This window comes from Salmo salar, chromosome 29 (assembly GCF_965601325.2).
Source record: "Salmo salar chromosome 29, fSalSal1, whole genome shotgun sequence".
NCBI lineage: Eukaryota > Metazoa > Chordata > Actinopteri > Salmoniformes > Salmonidae > Salmo > Salmo salar.
Genome location: NC_138319.1, coordinates 6,830,720 through 6,855,718, shown reverse-complemented (window position 1 = coordinate 6,855,718; position 24,999 = coordinate 6,830,720). Strand labels below are relative to the sequence as shown.

The 24,999-nt window shown below is 41.7% G+C and overlaps 1 protein-coding gene across 3 annotated transcripts in view; it reads left to right on the top strand.

Moving 5' to 3' along the window:
- The window catches only part of LOC106590054 (cadherin-10), a 47,112-nt gene that overhangs the window by 7,718 nt on the left and 14,395 nt on the right, over positions 1-24,999 (top strand). For 2 of the 3 annotated variants that reach the window (XM_014180562.3, XM_014180565.3), the window contains exons 3-6: positions 20,445-20,739; positions 22,850-22,969; positions 23,622-23,789; positions 24,399-24,586. In XM_014180562.3, coding sequence (XP_014036037.1) covers positions 20,445-20,739; positions 22,850-22,969; positions 23,622-23,789; positions 24,399-24,586 — 771 coding nt within the window. Of the gene's footprint in view, positions 1-3,357; positions 3,531-20,444; positions 20,740-22,849; positions 22,970-23,621; positions 23,790-24,398; positions 24,587-24,999 lie in introns of those variants that run through there. The other variant, XM_014180564.3, reaches the window with a different exon arrangement.

Sequence of the window (24,999 nt, the reverse complement as noted above, 5' to 3'; positions counted from 1 at the left end):
CAGAAAATGTATCCATAAATAGAGAGCAGTGCACCAAATGAGAACTCCCTTAATGTAGGTAGTAGCTTGTTAGGCCAATGATCATAGGTGAAGGGAATGGGCTTCTATATCCTAGCAACAGGCAACTAATTCCAGCCATCCTTTCCTCATTCACACAACAATTCAAAAACAACAAAGTTGGTTATAAATGAGGGAAAAAATTAAGAATCGTCACTCAAATTAGCCATTTAACATGACACATAGAGGGGGAATAGATGTTCCATATACGACAGACAACTTAACCAAATCAAGTCATGAGGCAGACATAACGGCTAGACAAAATAACTGACCCAGTCCCTCACATCGCCAAGGGCTTGAGAGCCTCCTCTGTCATGATGACACAGCTCTTCAACTGACAGAGGCTTGTGTTAGTCAGTCAGGGACCAGATAAGAACGCATAAAAGTGGAAATATTTCTCAGAGCTATAACCCCCCACTTTAGATCAAAGGAGTGACGTGTCAAGCCACCAGTGTTAGTGTTAACACAGAGGCAGCTAGTCGCAGTGTTAGAGACGACGTTACAGTTATCATCCTAAGGGAGGGGAACGAGGTGACTGTCGACAGCCAATTTTCTCAGAGGAAGCTGGCTTTCATCACCTGCCTCATCCTCAGGAGTAAACAAGTGTCACGGTACAGGGTGGAGTAGGAGGATATGACTACCAGTTTGGCAGATAGCATCGTCCTGACGCGTTGGAGACAGGGGAACAACAAGAAGACAAAGATGGAGAGAAAATAATGAATCAATCAAGTCAGGCCAATGAAATTTCACTTCACAGAATTTTGCCTTTCTTCCTGACTCTGATGATCTCTGGCTGGTACACTGGCAAGTTTCTTTGCATGACAGCAATCACATGTGCTGGCTCTTGACTCACCCGGTGTCCAATATCATTCACAATTAAACTGTCAGAATGACATGAGGTCTCAATAAATAAAGTTGGTGAAAAAACAAAGCCCACATGCTGGCTTTACTGGGGAAGCTAATAGTGATCGCTACCTCTAATTCCATCAGCTTCACTCACTGGAGTTGGTGTCTGTGATGAAAATGTGGTGAAAAGCCTGGGCCGATGGACAGGCACTTAAAGTCCCAGGACCAAGCCATCAGGTCTTTCTCATGAAGATAATTTCATTACATTTACAGTGAACTGTGTGAGGGTTTATTTATTTCACATCCAATCAAGTCCCCTATCCACCACCCCTCTCCCTAAACCCACATACAGCTACAGTATCTTCCTCCTCTCCACTGGCGTAGCGGAAACCCCCTCAGCCCCCACAAGGTGGGGGGACCCACCGACTCTGTCTAAATTGTAATATAATTTTGTATAAATAACTTTGACAGTAACCCTCCTTTTAAATGTCCATATGTAGCAAGGAAACTGTTTGTTTTGTCCAATATAGATGGGTACAATATATACTGCTAAAAAAAATAAAAGGGAACACTTAAACAACACATCCTAGATCTGAATGAAAGAAATAATCTTATTAAATACTTTATTCTTTACATAGTTGAAGGTGCTGACAACAAAATCACACAAAAATAATCAATGGAAATCCAATTTATCAACCCATGGAGGTCTGGATTTGGAGTCACACTCAAAATTAAAGTGGAAAACCACACTACAGGCTGATCCAACTTTGATGTAATGTCCTTAGAACAAGTCAAAATGAGGCTCAGTAGTGTGTGTGGCCTCCACGTGCCTGTATGACCCTCTACAATGCCTGGGCATGCTCCTGATGAGGTGGCAGATGATCTCCTGAGGGATCTCCTCCCAGACCTGGACTAAAGCATCTGCCAACTCCTGGACAGTCTGTGGTGCAACGTGGCGTTGGTGGATGGAGCGAGACATGATGTCCCAGATGTGCTCAATTGGATTCAGGTCTGGGGAACGGGCGGGCCAGTCCATAGCATCAATGCCTTCCTCTTGCAGGAACTGCTGACACAGTCCAGCCACATGAGGTCTAGCATTGTCTTGCATTAGGAGGAACCCAGGGCCAACCGCACCAGCATATGGTCTCACAAGGGGTCTGAGGATCTCATCTTGGTACCTAATGGCAGTCAGGCTACCTCTGGCGAGCACATGGAGGGCTGTGCGGCCCCCAAAGAAATGCCACCCCACACCATGACTGACCCACCGCCAAACCGGTCATGCTGGAGGATGTTGCAGGCAGCAGAACGTTCTCCACGGCGTCTCCATACTCTGTCACGTCTTTCACGTGCTCAGTGTAAACCTGCTTTCATCTGTGAAGAGCACAGGGCGCCAGTGGCGAATTTGCCAATCTTGGTGTTCTCTGGCAAATGCCAAACGTCCTGCACGGTGTTGGGCTGTAAGCACAACCCCCACCTGTGAATGTCGGGCCCTCATACCACCCTCATGGAGTCTGTTTCTGACCGTTTGAGCAGACACATGCACATTTGTGGCCTGCTGGAGGTCATTTTGCAGGGCTCTGGCAGTGCTCCTCCTTGCACAAAGGCGGAGGTAGCGGTCCTGCTGCTGGGTTGTTGCCCTCCTACGACCTCCTCCACGTCTCCTGATGTACTGGCCTGTCTCCTGGTAGCGCCTCCATGCTCTAGACACTACGCTGACAGACACAGCAAACCTTCTTGCCACAGCTCGCATTGATGTGCCATCCTGGATGAGCTGCACTACCTGAGCCACTTGTGTGGGTTGTAGACTCCGTCTCATGCTACCACTAGAGTGAAAGCACCGCCAGCATTCAAAAGTGACCAAAACATCAGCCAGGAAGCATAGGAACTGAGAAGTGGTCTGTGGTCCCCACCTACAGAACCACTCCTTTATTGGGGATGTCTTGCTAATTGCCTATAATTTCCACCTGTTGTCTATTCCATTTGCACAACAGCATGTGAAATTTTTTGTCAATCAGTGTTGCTTCCTAAGTGGACAGTTTGATTTCACAGAAGTGTGATTGACTTGGAGTTACATTGTGTTGTTTAAGTGTTCCCTTTATTTTTTTGAGCAGTGTAGTTTAATGCATCCAATTAGCCTATTTCTCAGCTGCGCCAACAGCAGACTGCCTCAGCCTCATCATATAATTTGGCTATCAAGTTTTAAAAAAGTTAGGTGAATAAGGTCGGAGAGTGAGTTCATTGTTAAAGATGGACAAACAAAAGGCAAGACCAAGTGGTGCATGAAAATGCAGCAAAAATGCTTTATCTGATCAAGCTTGTGCCAATTACAGAAGATATCCACATCAGCAAATCTACCACCTCGTCCTCGACTGACGAAACACCATCGCAGGTAGAAGCTAGTAGGCCTACTTATGTAGCAGCTACCACTAGCAACCTCCCATTCCTGACAGACCTCACTGCCCGGGACTGGCAATGACAGTGGCCTTGCTCCTCCTCTTCTTACTCCCCTCGAGAATAGTGACAGTTCCTCTAGTGAGAGTGCCGGCCCTCTTTCTCCTGCTCCTTCTCTCCCAGAAAACCAAGACCCAGCGGCACTCATGAGAGCGACCCCACTTCTGTGAACACTGGTAAGCCTATAAGTAATTAGACGGAAAAACCTGACAGTGTGGAGTCTGAGTTCCAATGTGTAATATAAATAGGCTACCAGCTAAATACTGTATATAGCTATAGATAGGCTAGTAGGTTAGACTGCATTGTCGGCATAATGAAGAGACACCAGTGTTCTCTCAGTTGAGTTTTGTCTATCAGCCGGTGTAAAATCTTTAAATGTGGGAAGATAAATAATTATGTTATTGTTTCGGTTTGTTGAGAACTCGTTTCTTCAGCTTTCATGGTACTATTGTGATTTACCAGAACAATATTGGTACATTTTAGGAGCAGGTTTACCTAAACACTGGATCAATCTGGTATCTTATCATGGTGTAGGCAGTCTCAATACACAACTCAGACGTTTAGGGCTCATCATAGATGTACATCATATAAAAGATTATGCTGGTGCATGGTGCAGGAGTGAGTGGAACTGTTCATGATGCTGAAATGGCTTCTCTTCTCGGTGAACTTTACAGTGCGAATGGCCCAAATTCACAAAGTGTCTCAGGGTAGTGCTAATCTAAGATCAGTTATTAATGATTACATGAAAAGGGATGCCCTGATCCTAAATCAGCACTCCTACTCTGCAAAACTTTATGAACATTGGCCCAGGTGTGTACTTGTCAGAAAACTCCACTGCATGTGCCTCTTGGAGTTGTTTATTCACTATCACCTGATCTTCAGCAAGCCATTTCAGACTGCCACTAGCATGAGTGAGAGTATTTAACGAGCCAAGCCCTCGTGGAGGGAGGCCTACTTCTTCAGTATGGCTCTGAAGTGTGAACACTTGCAATGTAATCAGACGTCTTTTGTGTCTGGAGTTTCTTTCTGTAGGGGTGCAGTGACCCACATCACATTCAGTTCCATCCAAGCTATGCATGTGAACAAAACCCCTTTAACCTCGTGGTAGTGTGTGATGCTTTGTGTATGTAATCAAATGCTGCCGGTCTTCAGTTCCCACTACAGTGTCTTCCCGAATTCAGTTTCTGCTGTTCATTAAAAAAAAGGAACAATCTGAAATAACATTACTGAATGTGTATAATCCCCGAGTACATCAACGTGAATTTATGTCCAAGATAATACACTAAAGAAAAGTATAAATGCAACATGGAACAATTTCTAAGATTTTACTGAGTTACAGTTCATATAAGTAAATCAGTCAACTGAAATACATTCATTAGGCCATAATCTATGGATTTCACATGACTGGCAATACAGATATGCATCTGTTGGTCACATACCTTAAAATAAACAATAGGGGTGTGGATCAGAAAACCAGTCAGTATCTGGTGTGACCACCATTTGCCTCATGCAACGTGACATCTCCTTCGCATAGAGTTGATCTGGCTGTTGATTGTGGACTGTGGAATGTTGTCCAACTCCTCTTCAATGGATGTGCGAAGTTGCTGGATTTTGCCGGGAACTGGAACAAGCTGTCGTACAGGTCGATCCAGAGCATTCCAAACATGCTCAATGGGTGACATGTCTAGTGAGTATGCAGCCTATTGAAGAACTGAGACATTTTCAGTGTCCAGGAATTGAGTACATATCCTTACGACATGGGGCTGTACATGCTAAAACATGAGGTGAAAGTGGCGGATGAATGACACGACAATGGGCCTCAGGATCTCGTCTCGGTATCTCTGTGCATTCAAATTGCCTTTGATAAAATGCATTTGTGTTTGTTGCCTGTAGCTTATGCCTGCCCATACCATAACCCCACTGCCACCATGGGCACTTGTTTACAACGCTGACATCAGCAAACCGCTCACACGACGGTACAGTTGAAACCGGGATTCATTCCTGAAGAGCACACTTCTCCAGTGTGTCAGTGGCCATCAAAGATTATAATTTACTCACTGAAGTTGGTTACAATGCCAAACTGCAATCAGGTGAAGACCCTGGTGAGTACAACGAGCACACAGATGAGCTTCCCTGAGACGATTTCTGACAGTTTGTGTAAGAATTCTACGGTTGTGCAAACCCACAGTTTCATCAGCTGTCTGGGTGGCTTGTCTCAGATCATCCTGCAAGGGAAGAAGCTGGATGTGGAGGTCCTGGGCTGGCGTGGTTACACGTGGTCTGCGGTTGTGAGGCCGGTTGGACATACTGCTAAATTCTCTAAAACAATGTTAGAGGTGGCTTACGGTAGAAAAATCAAGATTCAATTCTCTTGTGGACATTCCTGCAGTCAGCATGCCAATTGTACACTCCCTTAAAACTTGAGACATCTGTGGCATTGTGTTGTGTGACAAAACTGCACATTTTAGAGTGACATTTTATTGTCCCCAGCACAAGTTGTACCTTTGTAAAGATCATGAGGTTTAATCAGCTTCTTGATATGCCACACCTGTCATGTGGATGGATTATCTTGGCAAATGAGAAATGCTCACTAACAGGTACAGTATATAAGCAAATTTGAGCATAACATTTGAAAGAATTTAACTTTGTGTGTATGGGACATTTCTGGGATCTTTTATTTCAGCTCATAAAAAAATGTGACTAACACTTTACATGTTGCATTTATATTTTTGTTCAGTATAGGTTAAGGACTAAGGGCTTTCCAGCACTCCAGTGTGAGAGGAAAATATTTTGGGTATCTCAGATTGTTCTGGCAATTCTCACATAGTAACTTCATTGGGAGGAAGGATGTTTAATATGTTTATATATTTGTATCACAAACCTTTTTTGTAATGAAAAACATGCTAAAATGTTCCTTTTTTACTTATACATGCCTCCTTAACTTTTAAGAAGGGCCACCTATTAATTGAAATGCATTCCAGGTGACTAACTCATGAAGCTGGTTGAGAGAATGCAAAGCGTGTGCGAAGCTGTCATCAAGGCAAAGGGTGGCTACTTTGAAGAATCTCAAACTGTTGCCATGCACCTGCAATAAGATTGCTCAGATGTGCGAGTGCCTTTTGAATTAAGAATCTCAAATATAAAATGTATTTTGATTTGTTTAATACTTTGGTTACTACATGATTCCATGTGTTATTTCATAGTTTTCATGTCTTCACTATTATTCTACAATGTAGAACATAGTAAAAATAAAGAAAAACCCAAACGTTTGTCTCAACTGTATGTTGAGGTGGATGATGTTTGGATGAGTAAACAATCCATGGAAAAATAGATGTATGTGTATTGGAATGTCATCCTTTCTAATATAAGCAAGTGACTGTTGCATATTATGAACCTGCTTGTTATCATTACTTACAGTATTTATTATCACAGATGTTCAAACCAACATCAGTGGAAAGAGAAAGAGACAGAGAGAGAGAGAGAGAGAGAGAGGGAGGGGCATAATTATTCTGTATCCGTTCAGGGCTCTATTTTCCTATCTCCCCTCTGCAGCACTAAGCAATGCTCACTACAGACCTGACAAGAATTGCCAATGATTTTTCTACTTTACTGGCTATTCCTCTGTGCTTGTGCAAGGGGATTTAAGTCATCAAATGCTCCTCTGTCAAAGGCTCATTTTGTGCAACAAGAACTTTAGAAAAGAGAACCACCAAGCCTTACTTATAATACCGTATGTTTCCTAGTTACTTGTGCTCACCTTGAATCCTCAAGAATGCATCGCTATTGAATTAAAACTATTCTATGTTGGTACCAAATTCATTAAACAATACTGCATTTCTGAAGAACAAGATCATAGAAACTACAGTCTTTCTATATACAGTAGCCTATGCGGGGCATTAGGTCATAAGTAATGCATAGCATAACAAGTTATATACGTTTATGTTACTTAATTTACTCATGGATCCATGGATTGAATCTATCCCACTACATGAATTCATAATACTGCATGAATCACTGCATGAATCGACACCATACTGTTTCATGAATGGATTGTGTAATACTGCATGAATCACCTCTATAATACCTAATGAATCAACTCTAAAAACACTGCATGAATCGACTCCATACTGATGCATGAATTGACTCAATAATACTGCATGAATCCATGAAGAACAGGGGTCTCAACTAACCTGTACCCAAAGGGGTCTCAACTAACCTGTACCCTCAACTAACCTGTACCCTAATCTGTACCCATTGACTTGGTACCGGTACCCCCTGTATATTGCTTCATTATTGTTATTTTATTGTGTTACTTTATTTTCTTAAAACTGCATTGTTGGTGAAGGCCTTGTAAGTAAGCATTTCACGGTAAGGTCTACACCTGTTGTATTCGGCGCATGTGACAAATAAAATTTGATTTGATTATATTGTTTACCCCATACTAGTGTGCCAGCATGCCAAATATCCATATGGTTTGTGAAGTTGTCCATAAGCGGACCTCCAATAATTACCTTTTAGTGTTTACCATTGGAGCGTGTTGTGTACTTTCTGACTTTTTTAATTCAATAATTGCAAGACTGTGTACAGTACATCCCTTAGGCCTGTGTTGTCTGAGGATTGTCAAACTCCAATTAGCTGGCAGACCTGACAGTATGGCTCCACAGTATGGAGTTCCCTCTTCACCTCCCTTTGATGGTCTCCTCTTTGTTTTCTTCCTGTCAGTTCTCTCTTTATGGGATTAACGACTGAGTCTGAGAAGCATAGACTATGTCCCAAATGGTACCCTATTCCCTCTATAGTACAGTACTTTTGACCAGGGCCTATAGGAAACAGGGTGCCATTTGGGACACAGCCATACTGCAGGAATCATCAGAGGAATGTGCAGTGTGAACGGAAAAGACACAGGGTAAAATTAGTAATATGAATGCATTTTAGGAGCAGCTACAGATGTAGGATGTTAATTTGAGCCAGAATGATACATTTAGAAAACAATCCTGCAGTAACAGGAAATATACTGTATTAAGTATATTATAATTTATGATTGTTTTTGCTGTTGGGGTTCATACATTTTTCGTTAAGGCAAATCAAGTCTCACATTTTAAAGTCTAAATAACAAAAAAATTCCCAGCAACAAAAAGTGATCAAATTAAGATCCTACATCTGTGCTGTACATTTTATGTTGAAATTATTATATTGACTTCATCATATTCTTAAATGTTCAGCAATGAACATCATGAGTAATACTATTTACAGACTGTAGCTGGGTCATTCCAACAATTCTGTACCTTTTGAAAAATGTAACTTTGTCAAGAAAAACATTGATTTCAACTCACATTCTGTCATAAAGAGCTAATGTTCAACAGTTTTTTTCCATATTTAGAGGTTAAAGAAATTGACTATAATAAGTGCCTATGAAGTGCCAATTAAAGTAACAGTGTTGACATTTTCATCTTAAAATAGCCATAAATCCCTTTATGACAGGATGAATGGAAGGTTGCTGTGTGTAATAGGGAGTGGCAGTTGAATGCAAGCTTTACAATTTAATTTAATTGTCTATCTATTGGTAACAGGGTTGACGTTATGCTCTACCCGCTCAGTTTTACACCACAAAACACCAGATAATTGCCAAAAAGAGAAGAACCAACTCACCTGCTTTTACACTATGATTTGATTATTAGATGTTCAATATATGTACACTGCTCAAAAAAATAAAGGGAACACTTAAACAACACAATGTAACTCCAAGTCAATCACACTTCTGTGAAATCAAACTGTCCACTTAGGAAGCAACACTGATTGACAATAAAATTCACATGCTGTTGTGCAAATGGAATAGACAACAGGTGGAAATTATAGGCAATTAGCAAGACACCCCCAATAAAGGAGTGGTTCTGCAGGGGGTGACCACAGACCACTTCTCAGTTCCTATGCTTCCTGGCTGATGTTTTGGTCACTTTTGAATGCTGGCGGTGCATTAAAATCTAGTGGTAGCATGAGACGGAGTCTACAACCCACACAAGTGGCTCAGGTAGTGCAGCTCATCCAGGATGGCACATCAATGCGAGCTGTGGCAAGAAGGTTTGTTGTGTCTGTCAGCGTAGTGTCCAGAGCATGGAGGCGCTACCAGGAGACAGGCCAGTACATCAGGAGACGTGGAGGAGGTCGTAGGAGGGCAACAACCCAGCAGCAGGACCGCTACCTCCGCCTTTGTGCAAGGAGGAGCAGGAGAAGCACTGCCAGAGCCCTGCAAAATGACCTCCAGCAGGCCACAAATGTGCATGTGTCTGCTCAAACGGTCAGAAACAGACTCCATGAGGGTGGTATGAGGGCCCGACGTCCACAGGTGGGGGTTGTGCTTACAGCCCAACACCGTGCAGGACGTTTGGCATTTGCCAAAGAACACCAAGATTGGCAAATTCGCCACTGGCGCCCTGTGCTCTTCACAAATGAAAGCAGGTTCACACTGAGCACGTGACAGACGTGACAGAGTCTGGAGACGCCGTGAAGAACGTTCTGCTGCCTGCAACATCCTCCAGCATGACCGGTTTGGAGGTGGGTCAGTCATGGTGTGGGGTGGCATTTCTTTGGGGGCCGCACAGCCCTCCATGTGCTCGCCAGAGGTAGCCTGACTGCCATTAGGTACCAAGATGAGATCCTCAGACCCCTTGTGAGACCATATGCTGGTGCGGTTGGCCCTGGGTTCCTCCTAATGCAAGACAATGCTAGACCTCATGTGGCTGGACTGTGTCAGCAGTTCCTGCAAGAGGAAGGCATTGATGCTATGGACCGGCCCGCCTGTTCCCCAGACCTGAATCCAATTGAGCACATCTGGGACATCATGTCTCGCTCCATCCACCAACGCCACGTTGCACCACAGACTGTCCAGGAGTTTAGTCCAGGTCTGGGAGGAGATCCCTCAGGAGACCATCCGCCACCTCATCAGGAGCATGCCCAGGCGTTGTAGGGAGGTCATACAGGCACGTGGAGGCCACACACACTACTGAGCCTCATTTTGACTTGTTTTAAGGACATTACATCAAAGTTGGATCAGCCTGTAGTGTGGTTTTCCACTTTAATTTTGAGTGTGACTCCAAATCCAGACCTCCATGGGTTGATAAATTGGATTTCCATGGATTATTTTTGTGTGATTTTGTTGTCAGCACATTCAACTATGTAAAGAAAAAAGTATTTAATAAGATTATTTCTTTCATTCAGATCTAGGATGTGTTGTTTAAGTGTTCCCTTAATTTTTTTGAGCAGTATATTTAAAAAAATTCTAATTTTGGAATAGTTTCAACATAAAACGAGAGTTTATTCAAGTAACAGGGTTGACCTTAAAATGAGGGACAGATGTAAATGAGTGACTGCATGAAAAAAAGAATCTTCAGAAATGACTTTGTCAAAACAACAAAATAATTACATGATGGTGAAAACATAGAACATTTTTGGGGAAGCCCATTCCGCCATCAAATGACCAAATCACGCTCTTGAGGCCTCATGGGTGGAATGTTATTAACATTGTTCTTTATTTCCTAATTATTATTATTTTTATTTTGTATTTTCTTTATCCCATGTCTCTATGTGAAATTGTTTTGTTATATATCAGTCTTCTGTGATGTACATCAAGTGTCATATTGGGATGAAAACTCAGAAGGGAATACATTTCAACTCTATATCTGACATGGTACAGGTGTCCTCTTTATGTAAATCCATAACCATGTGTGTGAGGTGTATACCTTTTTTTTAAAGTAGATTTGTTTAAGACTACCAAGAAACACTCTGTGTGACTCTGATTTATCCCACTGCAGTAAAATGTTTTAAGTGGGTTAAAATCTTCCTAGAAGTTACAGATGTGCACTGAGGGAAAATGATGAATTTTGGCACTGAAGCAAGTCTTTATTCATATTACAAATAAGAGGTGTTGAATTCTTCACGTGGTCTCTATTAAAGGGCACTTACTTTAATATTTCAGGCTATTAAAATTCAATATTGGTGCACAATTTCTACTTACAATATCTTTAGGGAACGACCCAGCTGTATTCATAGTCAGCATCCCAAATGGCACCTTATTCCCTATATAGTGCATTAATATTGACCAGGGCCAAGCACCAAATATGGAATAGGGTGCCATTCGAGACATAACCATAGTTGGGTCACAGTGTGCATCCATTTCTTCCCCAAGTTGCATTGTTGTTGATCCCAGTTTTCAGATTACAGAAGATACAGTGGCTTGCGAAAGTATTCACCCCCCTTGGCTTTTTTCCTATTTTGTTGCCATACAACCTGGAATTAAAATGTTTTTTGGGGGGTTTGAATTTGATTTACACAACATGCCTACTACTTTGAAGATGCAAAATGTGTTTTTTTACTATAAAACAAGAAATAGAAATAACAAAAAAACAGAAGAATTTGAGCGTGCATAACTATTCACCCCCCCCCCCCCCTTTTTGCAGCAATTACAGCTGCAAGTCTCTTGGGGTATGTCTCTATAAGCTTGGAACATGTAGCCACTGGGATTTTTTCCCATTCTTCAAGGCAAAACTGCTCCAGCTCCTTCAACTTCGATGGGTTCCGCTGGGGTACAGCAAACTTTAAGTCATACCACAGATTCTCAATTGGATTGAGGTCTGGGCTATGACTAGGCCATTCCAAGACATTTAAATGGTTCCTCTTAAACCACTTGAGTGTTGCTTTAGCAGTATGCTTAGGGTCATTGTCCTGCTGGAAGGTGAACCTCCGTCCCAGTCTCAAATCTCTGGATACTGAAACAGGTTTCCCTCAAGAATTTCCCAGTATTTAGTGCCATCATTTCTTCAATTCTGACCAGTTTCCCAGTCCCTGCCGATGAAAAACATCCCCACAGCATGATGCTGCCACCACCATGCTTCACTGTGGGGATGGTGTTCTTGGGGTCATATGAGGTGTTGGGTTTGCGTCAGACATAGCATTTTCTTTAATGGCCAAAAAGCTAAATTTTAGTCTCATTTGACCAGAGTACCTTCTTCCATATGTTTGGGGAGTCTCCCAAATGCCTTTTGTCGAACACCAAATGTGTTAAGCAATGGATTTTTTTCTGCCACTCTTCCATAAAGCCCAGCTCTGTGGAGTGGACGGCTTTAAGTGGTCCTATGGACAGATATGCCAATCTCCGCTGTGGAGCTTTGCAGCTCCTTCAGGGTTATCTTTGGTCTCTTTGTTGCCTCTCTGATTAATGCCCTCCTTGCCTGTGACATGAGTGTTGGTGGGCGGCCCTCTCTTGGCAGGTTTGTTGTTGTGCCATATTCTTTCAATTTTTTATAATGGATCTAATGGTGCTCTGTGGGATGTTCAATGTTTCTGATATTTTTTTATAACTCAAATCTGATCTGTACTTCTCCACAACTTTGTCCCTGACCTGTTTGGAGAGGTCCTTGGTCTTCATGGTGCCGCTTGCTTGGTCATGCCCCTTGCATAGTGGTGTTGCAGACTCTGGGGACTTTCAGAGCAGGTGTATATATTTTGAGATCATGTGACACTTAGATTGCACACAGGTGGACTTTATTTAACTAATTATGTGACTTCTGAAGGTAATTGGTTGCACCAGCTCTTATTTAGTGGCTTCGTAGCAAAGCGGGTGAATACATATGCACACACCATTTTTCCAGTTATCTTTTTTGTATAATATTTTTAAACATGTTCTTTTTTTCATTTCACTTCACCAATTTGGACTATTTTGTGTATGTCCATTACATGAAATCCAAATAAAAAATATATTTAAATTACAGGTTGTAATGCAACAAAATAGTAAAAACACCAAGGGGATGAATACTTTTGCAAGGCACTGTAATTAGTTTCTCCCTGAGTAGGTTGATATTAATATTCATGAATAGTATGATGTTGATGCTGTGTCCATCACTGCTTGTCATTTAGGATACGAGGGCCCAAGAGATATAGAGCTAAATATAAGCCTCTTACACTATTATCAACAGTGCAGTAATGAGCTTCAAGCCAGTCACTCACCATACTTGCTTGAGGTAATGCTACTTTCTTTCAAGACGATGAATAGTACAGAAAGAGGCACTTTGTTGCCCCTATTTCTTTCCATGAAATGATTGCATTTTCATGTCTCCGGGTCTTGTAGGCTGCTTGCATTGATTGATTGTGGTTTACATTGAACATCAAAATCAATATCCGGTGGCTATTTTTGTGTCTATTGTCAGATGAGATTTAAGTGGACGCCCTGCTGAGGTAGTAGGGTATAGGGACACATGCAGGTGCACGTTGTCAAAAATAGGACAGAGTCACACATCCATGTACATGTGCCTCTTTCTTAATATGGACACCATACAGGTCTTCCTCTGTGGCACATGGAAGAGGTACATGCTAGTAGTATGGCTCTTTACAGCTTTGGTTGCTTTCCAATTATCTCTCCTTTCCCCCTGAAGTGTGTACTTGATCATTTCCCTTCATAGATTTGAAAGGTAATGACTGGTACATGGAAACACCTTCTAGCCCATGCCTACACCAATCCAATGTTTTTAAATGTGTGGGGAGTCGTAGTGAAAGCGTGCACAATTCAGAAGGAAGGAGAGATTATAGGGATGCAACCTTGGTGTCTTTCCCAGAGAGGCTTTATCCTCCGTATTGGCAGTGGTGGAAAAAGTACCCAATTGTCATACTTGTGTAAAAGCATAGATAGATACCTTAATAGAAAGTTACTCAAGTAAAAGTGAAAGTCAACCAGTAAAATACTACTTGAGTAAAAGTCTAAAAGTATTTGGTTTAAAATATACTTAAGTATCAAAAGTAAAAGTAAAATAATAAATAATTAAAAATTCCTTATATTGAGCAGACGGAACAATTTTCTTGTTTTTAAAATGTATGGATTGCTAGGGCCACACTCCAACAATCAGACATTATTTACAAAATATGCATTTGTGTTTAGTGAGTCCGCCAGGACAGAGGCACTAGGGATGACCATGTGTTCTCTTGATAAGTGCGTGCATTTAACCATTTTCCTGTCCTGCTAAGCATTCAAAATGTAACGAGTACTTTTGGTTGTCAGGGAATGTATGGAGTAAAAGGTACAATATTTTCTATCGGAATGTAGTGAAGTGAAAGTAAAATTTCTCAAAAATAGTAATAGTAATGTAAAGTACACATACCCCAAAAAACTACTTAAGTAGTACTATAAAGTGTTTTCACTTAAGTACTTTACACCACTGCCTATAGGTGCTGTGTATTCTGTCCCTTGACATTATCGGTTACGGAGGTGTTGGATATTATCAAAGGAGCTTCAGGTCATTTATGCCTATATATTTCAGAGTTTTCCTCATGGAGGAAAAAAGTGATCAAATCAAATCACATTTTATTTGTCACGTGCGCCGAATACAACAGGTGTAGACCTTACCGTGAAATTCTTAATTACAAGCCCTTAACCAACAATGCAGTTCAAGAAATAGAGTTAAGAAAAGATTTACTAAATAAACTAAAGTAACACAATAAAATTACATAACAATAACTAGGCTATATACATGGGATACCGGTACCGAGTCAAGTTGCGGGGATACAGGTTAGTCTAGGTAATTTGTAAAGTGACTATGCATAGATAATAAACAGCGAGCAGCAGCCGTGTAAAAACAAATGGGGGGTCAATGTAAATAGTCCAGGTGACCATTTGATTCATTGTTCAGCAGTCTTATGGCTTGGGGGTAGAAGCTGTTAAGGAGCCTTTTGGTCCTAGACTTGGCACTCTACTGCTTGCCGTGCGATAGCAGAGAGAACAGTCTATGACTTGGGTGCCAGGAGTCTGACAATTTGTTGGGCCTTCCTCTGACACTGCCTAGTATATAGGTCCTGGATGTCAGAAAGCTTGGCCCCAGTGATGTACTGTGCCGTACGCACTACCCTCTGTAGCGCCTTATTGTCAGATGCCGAGCAGTTGCCATACCAGGCATTGATCCAAACGGTCAGGATGTTCTCGATGGTGCAGCTGTAGAACCTTTTGAGGATCTGGGGGGGGAAAGATTATGTTGTGCCCTCTTCACAACTGTCTTGGTGTGTTTGGACCATGATAGTTTGTTGGTGATGTAGACACCAAGGAACATGAAACTCTCGACCCGCTCCACTTCAGCCCCGTCTATGTTAATGGGGGCCTGTTTGGCCCTCCTTTTCCCATAGTCCACTGTCAGCTACTTTGTCTTACTGACATTGAGGGAGAGGTTGTTGTCCTGGCACCACACTGCCAGGTCTCTGACCTCCCTATAGGGTGTCTCATCGTTGTCGGTGATCAGGCCTACCACTGTTGTGTCGTCAGCAAACTTAATGATGGTGTTGGAGTCGTGTTTGGCCACACAGTCGTGGGTGAACATGGAGTACAGGAGGGGACAAAGCAGGCACCCCTGAGTGGCCCTAGTGTTGAGGATCAGAGTGGCAGATGTTTTGTTGCCCACCATTACCACTTGGGGGCGGCCTGTCAGGAAGTCCAGGATACAGTTGCAGAGGGAGGTGTTTAGTCCCTCTGTGGCTCAGTTGGTAGAGCATGTTGTTTGTAACACCAGCATGGTGTGTGCAACACCAGGGTTGTGGGTTCAATTCCCACGGGTGGCCAGTACAAAGAAAATGCATGAAATGAAATGTATGTATTCACTTCTGTAAGTCGCTCTGGATAAGAGTGTCTGCTAAATGACTAAAATGTAAAAAAATGTAAAATGTTAGTGATGAGCTTTGTGGGTACTATTGTGTTGAATGCTGACCTGTAGTAAATGAACAGCATTCTCACATAGGTGTTCCTTTTGTCCAGGTGGGAAAGGGCAGTGTGGAGTGCGATAGAGATTGTGTCATCTGTTGGGGTGGTATGCGAATTTTAGTTTCTGGCACGATGGTGTTGATGTGAGCCATGAGCAGCCTTTCAAAGCACTTCATGGCTACCGACGTGGGTGCTACGGGGCTGTAATCATTTAGGCAGGTTACCTTCGCTATCTTGGGCACAGGGACTATGGTGGTCTGTTTGAAACATGTAGGTATTATAGCCTCAGTCAGGTAGAGGTTGAAAATTTCAGTGAAGACACTTGCCTGTTGGTCCACGCATGCATCCTGGTAATCCGTCTGGCCTCGCGGCTTTGTGAATGTTGACCTATTTAAAGGTCTTGTTCACGTCGGCTATGGAGAGCGTGAGCACACAGTTGTCCAGAACAGCTGGTGCTCTCAAGCATGCTTCAGTGTTGCTTGCCTCGAAGCGAGCATAAAAGGCATTTAGCTCGTCTGGTAGGCTTCCGTCACCGTGCAGCTTTCCCCTTGTAGTCTGTATTAGTTTCCACACCCTGCCACATCCGAAGAGCATCAGAGCCGGTGTTGTAGGATTCAATCTTAGTCCTGTATTTACGCTTTGCCTGTTTGATGGTTCGTCTGAGGGCATAGTGGGATTTCTTATAAGAGTACAGTTTAGTGTCCCTTTCCTTGAAAGCGGCAGCTCTAGCCTTCAGCTCAGTGTGGATGTTGCCTGTAATCCATGGCTTCTGGTTGGGATATGTACTTACAGTCACTGTGGGGATGACGTCATCAATGCACTAATTGATGAAGCCGGTAACTGAGGATGAATCCCGGAACATATGCCAGTCTGTGTAAGCAAAAAAACAATCCTGTAGCGTAGAATCTGCTTCATCTGACCTCTTCCATATTGAGCGAGTCACTGGTACTTCCTGCTTTAGTTTTTGCTTGTAACAGGAATCAGGAGGATAGAATTATGGTCAAATTTGCCAAATGGAAGGCGAGGGAGAGCTTTGTATGCTGTATGCTTTCTATGCTCTGTGTGTGGAGTAAAAGTGGTCTAGAGTTTATTTTCTTCTGGTTGCACATGTGACATGCTGGTAGAAACTAGGTAAAGCGGATTTATGTTTGCCTGTATTAAAGTCCCTGGCCACTAGGAGCACCACTTCTGTATGAGCATTTTCTTGTTTGCTTATGGCCTTATACAGCTTGTTGACTGTGGTCTTAGTGCCAGCATCGGTTTGTGGTGGTAAATAGACGGCTACGAATAATATAGATGTGAACTCTCTTGGTAGATAGTGGGGTCTACAGCTTATCATGAGGCTTTCTACCTCAGACGAGCAATACCTCAAGACTTCTTTATTATTTGACATTGTGCACCAGCAGTTATTGACAAATAGACACACATCCCCGCCCCTCGTCTTACCAGACTTAGATGCTCTGTCCTACCAATGCACGGAGAAGCCGACCAGTTCTATATTATCCATGTCGTCGTTTAGCCATGTCTCGGTGAATCATAAGATATTGCAGTTTTTAATGTCCCGTGGGTAGGATAGTCTTAATCATATATCATCCAGTTTGTTTTCCAATGATTGCACGCTTTCCAATAATACGGAGGGTAGTGGTGGTCTACCTACTTGTCGGCAAATTCTTACAAGGCTCCCCACCCTCTTCCCCTCTTCTCTATATTTTCTTCAAATGGATGACGGGGATTTGGGCCTTGTCTCAACAAAGCAGTATATCCTTTGCGTTGGACTCCAGTTCAAGGTGAGTAATCACTGTTCTGATGTCCAGAAGCTGTTTTCGGTCATAAGAGACGGTAGTAGCAACATTATGTACAACATGAATTACAAACAATGCGAAAAAACAGACAAAGTAGCACAGTTGGTTAGGAGCCCGTAAAACTGCAGCCATCCACTCCGGCACCATTATCATCATAGCAGGTAGCATGAGTATGTTGCTGACATTTGGAAAAGATACCCTGCCTGCCACAGAGGATCCGTCCGAGGGTAACTTAGCTTCATGGTTAAGGCTTATGTTCCTCCTACGATGCCATGTTGTAATTGCCATCGATATGAAGATTTTGCGGCTGTGTTGGTGACAGTGTAAGACGTGGGAGGATTTTGTGGGAGAGAATCATCATTTTTTAAAACATGTCTGGCACTGTGGAAAGGTGCTCCAATTATGTTTTGGATCATGTGGAGGGTTATTGGGGAGGTATCAAGCATCCATTGAAGAACAATGGGCTGAGGTTGTGTAGAGTTCACACCATCAACTGTTCAGTATTGATGGCTATCTATGAAGTTTCATTGTATATATGTAGTGGTGTGGTGCTCACAGGGCCGGCTTACAATGTTCAATTTATTTAACCCATTCCTCTCACTTGAGATCTATCAATCAATCACTGACATTTCACTTCAACATTTGTCAGAAAGTGCTTAACAGTGCCCATCCTATACCCACAAAAAGCAAGCAGAAAGCACAGTGGCAAGGAAACACTTCCTAGAAGGAGGAAACCTCATGAAAACTCACTCAGAGGGGGAGGAGGGGGTCATCCATGCTGTAGGCCTACACAGTATGGTAACATGCAAGTGCAAAGGCCAGTATCTTTAAGAATGAAGTAACCATTCAGCTAAACAAATAGCCCATCAAATATGAAATAAATCTTCTCATTCTGTCATCCAATCTCCTTAGAAATCTTTATTTTTAGGGTCTGCCCTGAAGGCAACGTCGCAGACGGAAGACATTAGGGAGCTAAATGGATTTAGAGTCAAAGTGACATGATTTTATGCTACTTGGCATATGGTATCAGATTGAGCTTCTGTCTATTTTTGGTCTTCAACCAAAGTCTTCAATTATGGAATTATGAAAATAAGAATGGTCTGTGCTTTGTGACTGTTGATGCTTCAAGGAAAAGTTGATGCAAAAATCATTCCAATCAAGATTTTGCTGTAAGAATACTGTAGGATATTTATTCCCTATGTTTGTTTTGTTTTTTTACCTGGCCACAGGAAAGGAAGAAATCTTCCTGCATGATTCCTGTAGTTTTTTTCCTGCATGGTTCCTGTAGGACTTGTTTGTAAGTGTCACGTCCTGACCAGTATAAGGGTTATTTGTTATTGTAGTTTGGTCAGGACGTGGCAGAGGGTATTTGTTTTATGTGGTTCGGGGTGTTGGTTTATTTAGTAGGGCGTTTGATTTATTATTTCCGGGTTTTTGGGTAATGTTCTATGTTTGTATTTCTATGTGGTCTCTGGTCTTTTGTATTTCTATGTCTGGTTTATTGGGGTTGGACTCTCAACTGGAGGCAGGTGTTTTCTCGTTGCTTCTGATTGGGAGTCCTATATATGGGTATGTGTTTGGTTTAGTGTTTGTGGGAGATTGTTTCTTGTTTTGCGTGTGTGAGCATGACAAGACTGTTTTGTTGTTCGGTCTTCATTTGTTATTTTGGTGTTCTCTTGGTTGAAAATAAAATAAAAGATGAGCATCCACATTCCTGCTGTGCTTTGGTCCTCCATTCCAGACGATAACCGTTACAGTAAGGGGTAGTACTTGTTACAGTATTGGTGTCTGTGTTGTAACATGAAATACATGACACCTCAAGGGTTGTCCGTTTGAAATTACCCACAGAATATAACTATTTTGATCAGACAGGGACATCCTGCTTTAGAAATGGCCACTTCAGGGGACAGTCACAATCAGGATAAGAATTATTGCAATCACTTTGAAGGACACACTTTAAGCAGACACTCATGTTCCTAAGAAACAGCTGGAATACAAGATTCTAGATGAGAGTTCTGTGCCAAACATGAACCATTTTTGTTTAGAGCAGTCTCTGAGAAACCGTTTATGTTTTTATTTTTGTGTCATTTAACAGGTGGAATATGAGATCCATACAAGAACCATACAAGATACAAACAATAACCATTTTCGTTAGAGCAGTCTGAGCTAGTATTCTTGTTTTTCCATTTCTCAAATATACAGATCAATTAAAGAAATTCTGAGGGATGGTGATTGGCAGCCAACAGTAAATAAATAGCTGAAATCAAATATCTGTGGATTGAATGTATCCAAGGACAATATTGTGAGCTCAAGATCTCAAACTCATGATTGCAAGATTGCTAGCTTGGTTATATTCAGTATGGCTATCTGTCCAGAGAGACAAATCCAAGGCAGATGTAAAGTTTTAATGGTACATTTGAAGTTGAATCTGTTCTTTACGTAAACCTGCCAACTGTATTTGTTATTTTAGTTTCATGTACATTTCACATTTCCTGACTAACACTGAATGCTCTCTCCATCTCAAATAACAACTCTTACACAGCTTTTCTCTCTATCCACAGCTGCACTCCAATATGGACAGAGGCGATGGTAACGTGAAGTACATTCTCACTGGAGACGGGGTGGGAAGCTTGTTTTTAATAGACGAGAACTCAGGTGACATTCACGCCACTAAGAGGTTGGACAGGGAGGAGAGGGCCATATACACACTCCATGCTAAGGTGGTGGACAAGAGAACCAATGAGACACTGGAGGCTGATACTGAATTTAACATCAAGATCCACGACATCAACGACAATGAGCCAAAGTTCTCTAAAGACCTTTATTTCGCCAGTGTCCCAGAGATGTCTGATGTAGGTGAGTAAGTTGGTCCTCTTGTGATGCTTTATTTCTGTGGAGAAATGTGAATGACAATTCTTTCTTAAACCTATATAGTTCATAGAGGCAGAGATAATCAATGACCTGCATATCAATCAAATCATGTCATTCATACCATAATATAATAATAATGGAAGGTTGAAATTGAAGCTATCATTAAAGTGAAGGTTTTGCTTCATCGCACTCAAATTAATTCAGAAAACATAGATTAACAAGTAGGCATGAATACCAACAAAGCTTTAAAAATGCAAACAGGAGAACTGGCATCAATTTCCAATCATGAGCCTACAAATTAATAGAAAGTGTAATCACCATTGAATTAAAACTTACTTGCCAATATGAAAAATAATGGTCCTCTATTGTGTTCACATAATGATTGAATTGCTGACTGACTCCAGAGAGTGGATGTTGCGGTTAAAAAATGCAGGATTGATAATATGCATTGAACACATGTCTTTCTATGAGGTAACCAACCACTATTTATTGAAGATCAGTCTCAACAAGCTCTGGTTTGTGCACTGTGAAAAGGTGTACTGTATAAGTAAAAGTTGTACAGTAAAAGCACTGTAAACCACTTGTACTAACAGGCAGACTTCCCTCAAAGGTCGATGCTTCCAGTTTCTATTTGTTTGTTAATTCATTCCTTAATCCATCCATTTCTTTCATTCATTATTTCATAAATTTGTTATTACGTTCATTCATTCATTCATACATACCCTTGGTAATGTTAGAGTGATGCATTTATCATGGGATTTCTTGTGTGTTAAGTGCATAGCCATTACCAAATGACTGGTCACGGTCACCAATGCTTCACTAAACAGATGAACAAACTGCCCATGGTTATATCCCAAATGGCACTCTTTCCCTAGTGCTCTTCTTTTGACCAGAGCCCATAGGGACGCATCCCAGAGGGTGCAAACTGGTTTGTCAGAGCAGGCATCTGTGAAGAGTCAGCAGCTAGCTCCCTTTCATGTTCTCATTGCAGACAGCTGTTCCTGCAGTCATTAGTATGCTTGAAGACAGTCAGACTTAGCCAGGACGTTACAGAGGTCTCCAGAATGCCAAGGACAAATGCGTTCCAAATGGCACCCTATTCCCTATAGTGCACTACATAGGGAGTAGGATGCCACTTGGGATGCTCCCATAATCTGAGCAGTGGCTAGACAATGTAAGTACATCAAAGGGCTATGAACCCACACACTAGGGGCCAATTTCCCAGACATAGATTAAGACTAGTCTTGGACTAAGTGGCACTTTCAATGGAGAATATCAGTTGAACATGAGTTTTTGTCTAGGACTGTATCTGGGAAACCAGCTCCTAGAGGCTTAGTATTAGAACAAGAATGACATTTTTGCCACAAACATTAAAAACGGTACTCTATTGTTCACCCTTAGAAGAGCTTGAATCATTTCAGCTCAGTTTACTTCCTTTTCATAGATTACTATTATGCATTCTGTGGAAATGTTTTTGGGGGATTTATTATTTTTAGCTATATTTATAATGACAAGAACAGTGTGTTGCTCATATTTCCCTAGGCAAGGTTAACTAGGTACTGTGCAACATAAATTGCAAGGCCTCACACAACTTCTACCTCCCTTTGAGCTGGATCGCATTTCAAGTTATTTTGTAAAATATTATTGTGCTTATAATTACTTTATTATATGCATGCTAGATCATTCCTAGTAATTGCTCTGTGGGAACTTACATTCGATATATGGCTATGTGCATTATCTTGGATGTATAGCTATGTACATTTTCGTGGATGTGCATTATGTTGGATGCAGAGATAGGCAGCAGGCAGCCTAGCAGGTAGAGTTTTGGGTGAATAACTGAAAGGTAGCTGTTTCGAATCCCCGAGCTGGGAAAACTATGTTGATGTACCCTTGAGCAAGGCACTTAACCCTAATTGCTCTCCGAGGGTATCTCAGGGAGAGTTGGGATATGCAAGAAACACACTTCCAATTGCATACTAATACACACTTGTACATGTGTGAAATAGGACAAATAGAAGCACCCACCAAATTATATAATTTGTGCATTATCTATACTTTGCCATGTATTGTAAGGTCTCTATCTTCTCCTCCACAGGCACATCAGTTATTCAAGTCACCGCAACAGATGCTGATGATCAAACATACGGGAACAGTGCCAAGCTTGTTTACAGTATTCTACAGGGTCAACCATATTTCTCAGTGGATTCAGACAATGGTAATCTAATCACAACACCCACAATGGGCATGCAAACACTTGAAAGAAGCGATCATGTGTGCATATTATCTCTCCTCCTCTACTCTGCAAACAGAGACCCAACAGCACTCAGTATGGGGTGTTTGTTTAGGGAATGAGACGTGAGTTGAGCTTATTCATAGTTTTCCTCTCTATCTCTATGTTAGTCAGATGGCATCAAGAAAGGATATTTTAATAGTGGGTGAATACAATGGCTGCTGTGAACTCAATGGCTTGGTGTGTTAAAATACACTCTTAGGGTTCATCGGCTGTCCCCATAGGATAACCCTTTTCAGTGTCAGGTAGAACCCTTTTGGGTTCCATGTACAACCCTCTGTGGAAAGGGTTATGCATAGAACCCAAGTGGGTTCTACTTGTAACCAAAAAAGGTTCCCCTATGCGGAGAGCCGAAGAATCCTTTTAGGTTATAGATTGCACTTTACAGTAGTGTTCGGCTTTTGATACCTTCTTTTGATAACTACAGCATTCTTGTGATATATTGCACATATACTATTGAGGACTGGCAATTCAAATGTATTTACTCTAAATTAAGTAGATATTGTCCTTGTAAATTATTTTAATCTCAAGTTAAACCTGACCAGTCATCCTGATAATAGTCTATTTTCTCATTCAGGCACGATTAGAACAGCCCTGCCTAACATGGACAGGGAGACCAAGGAGAACTACCAGGTTGTGATCCAGGCTAAAGATATGGCTGGCCAGATGGGTGGGTTATCAGGGACCACCACAGTCAGCATTACCCTCTCTGATGAGAATGACAGCCCACCCCGCTTTGCTAACCGTAAGAGACCTTCTCTCTTCTCATCTTTGTTGATATTCTGTTTTTCATGGAGACAAAAAGTGGTGTACATGTGCTTTCTTTTTGATATTACTGTGCAATTTTTTTGAACTGAGACGACAATGGTTAATCTGGCTTGCATAGACGATATCTTGTGAGTTCTTTCTTAAGTCAGTGTTGGTTTGACCTCTGTCAAAAGTTGGTTTTGAGTAATGTGTTATGACATAACTAATAACCCATTTACTACAATTATACCGAAACGTTGTCAGTTAAAAGGCAGATATTGTGCTATGTACGTAGCCTACGGGTAGGACTGGCATCAGAGTCGAAAAGGGAACAATCTGTACATAATAATCCTTTCTGATGGAGTCCCACAACTAATGACATAACAAACCGGAACATTTCCACACAAGACAAACTCTATAAAAAATATGCGCTACTTAATTGAAGCTGAACGTGGAGTATCTTTTATATATACTTCTCCCCCAGGAGATGTAGATAAACAAACATTTAAAAATACACATCGTCCCAGAGTGCAAAGAATATGGGGATAAAACTCCAGTGCTTATTCTGTTTCTATTTTTTTAAATCGTATTTTCTTCTTCTCCCCAGATACGTTTCGTCTGAGCACTCTGGAGTCGGCTGAAGTAGGAGCAGCCATAGGTCGGATCAAGGCTAACGATGCGGACGTGGGGCGGAATGCTGAGATGCATTATAGCATCGTCGACCGAAACGGACAGGATATGTTCACTATCATCTCCGACCAAAACACACAGGAGGGCGTTATCAGGGTAAAAAAGGTAGGCCCTAAACTTCCAGTACAATGCTCTCATGTTTTAAACGCTTATGACCCAACTGCTTCAAATCACAAGATACCACTTTGTGTATATAGAGAGTTATCCTCTCTCTAAACTAAACCCATCTTCTATTATTATCATCTTCATGAAAGTACTTAATTCTGTTCACTGTCAAGAGACCCTTATTCCTCCTGGGAATTTGTATAAAGAGTCTTTGAGACTTTTGAAATCCAGGTTTAGCTTTTCTTTTCTTAGCTAGGGCCATACTTTTCAGAGCCTCGGACAATTATGCAAATTGGATGAGCCTAAGTGAAAAGAGGACGGTGCGTACATACTGTATACATAGGCTCAGATTAGAAATGACACCCTGATAGCAGTCCTTTATATCTAAAGGTGCGCAAAAAATAAATACAGTA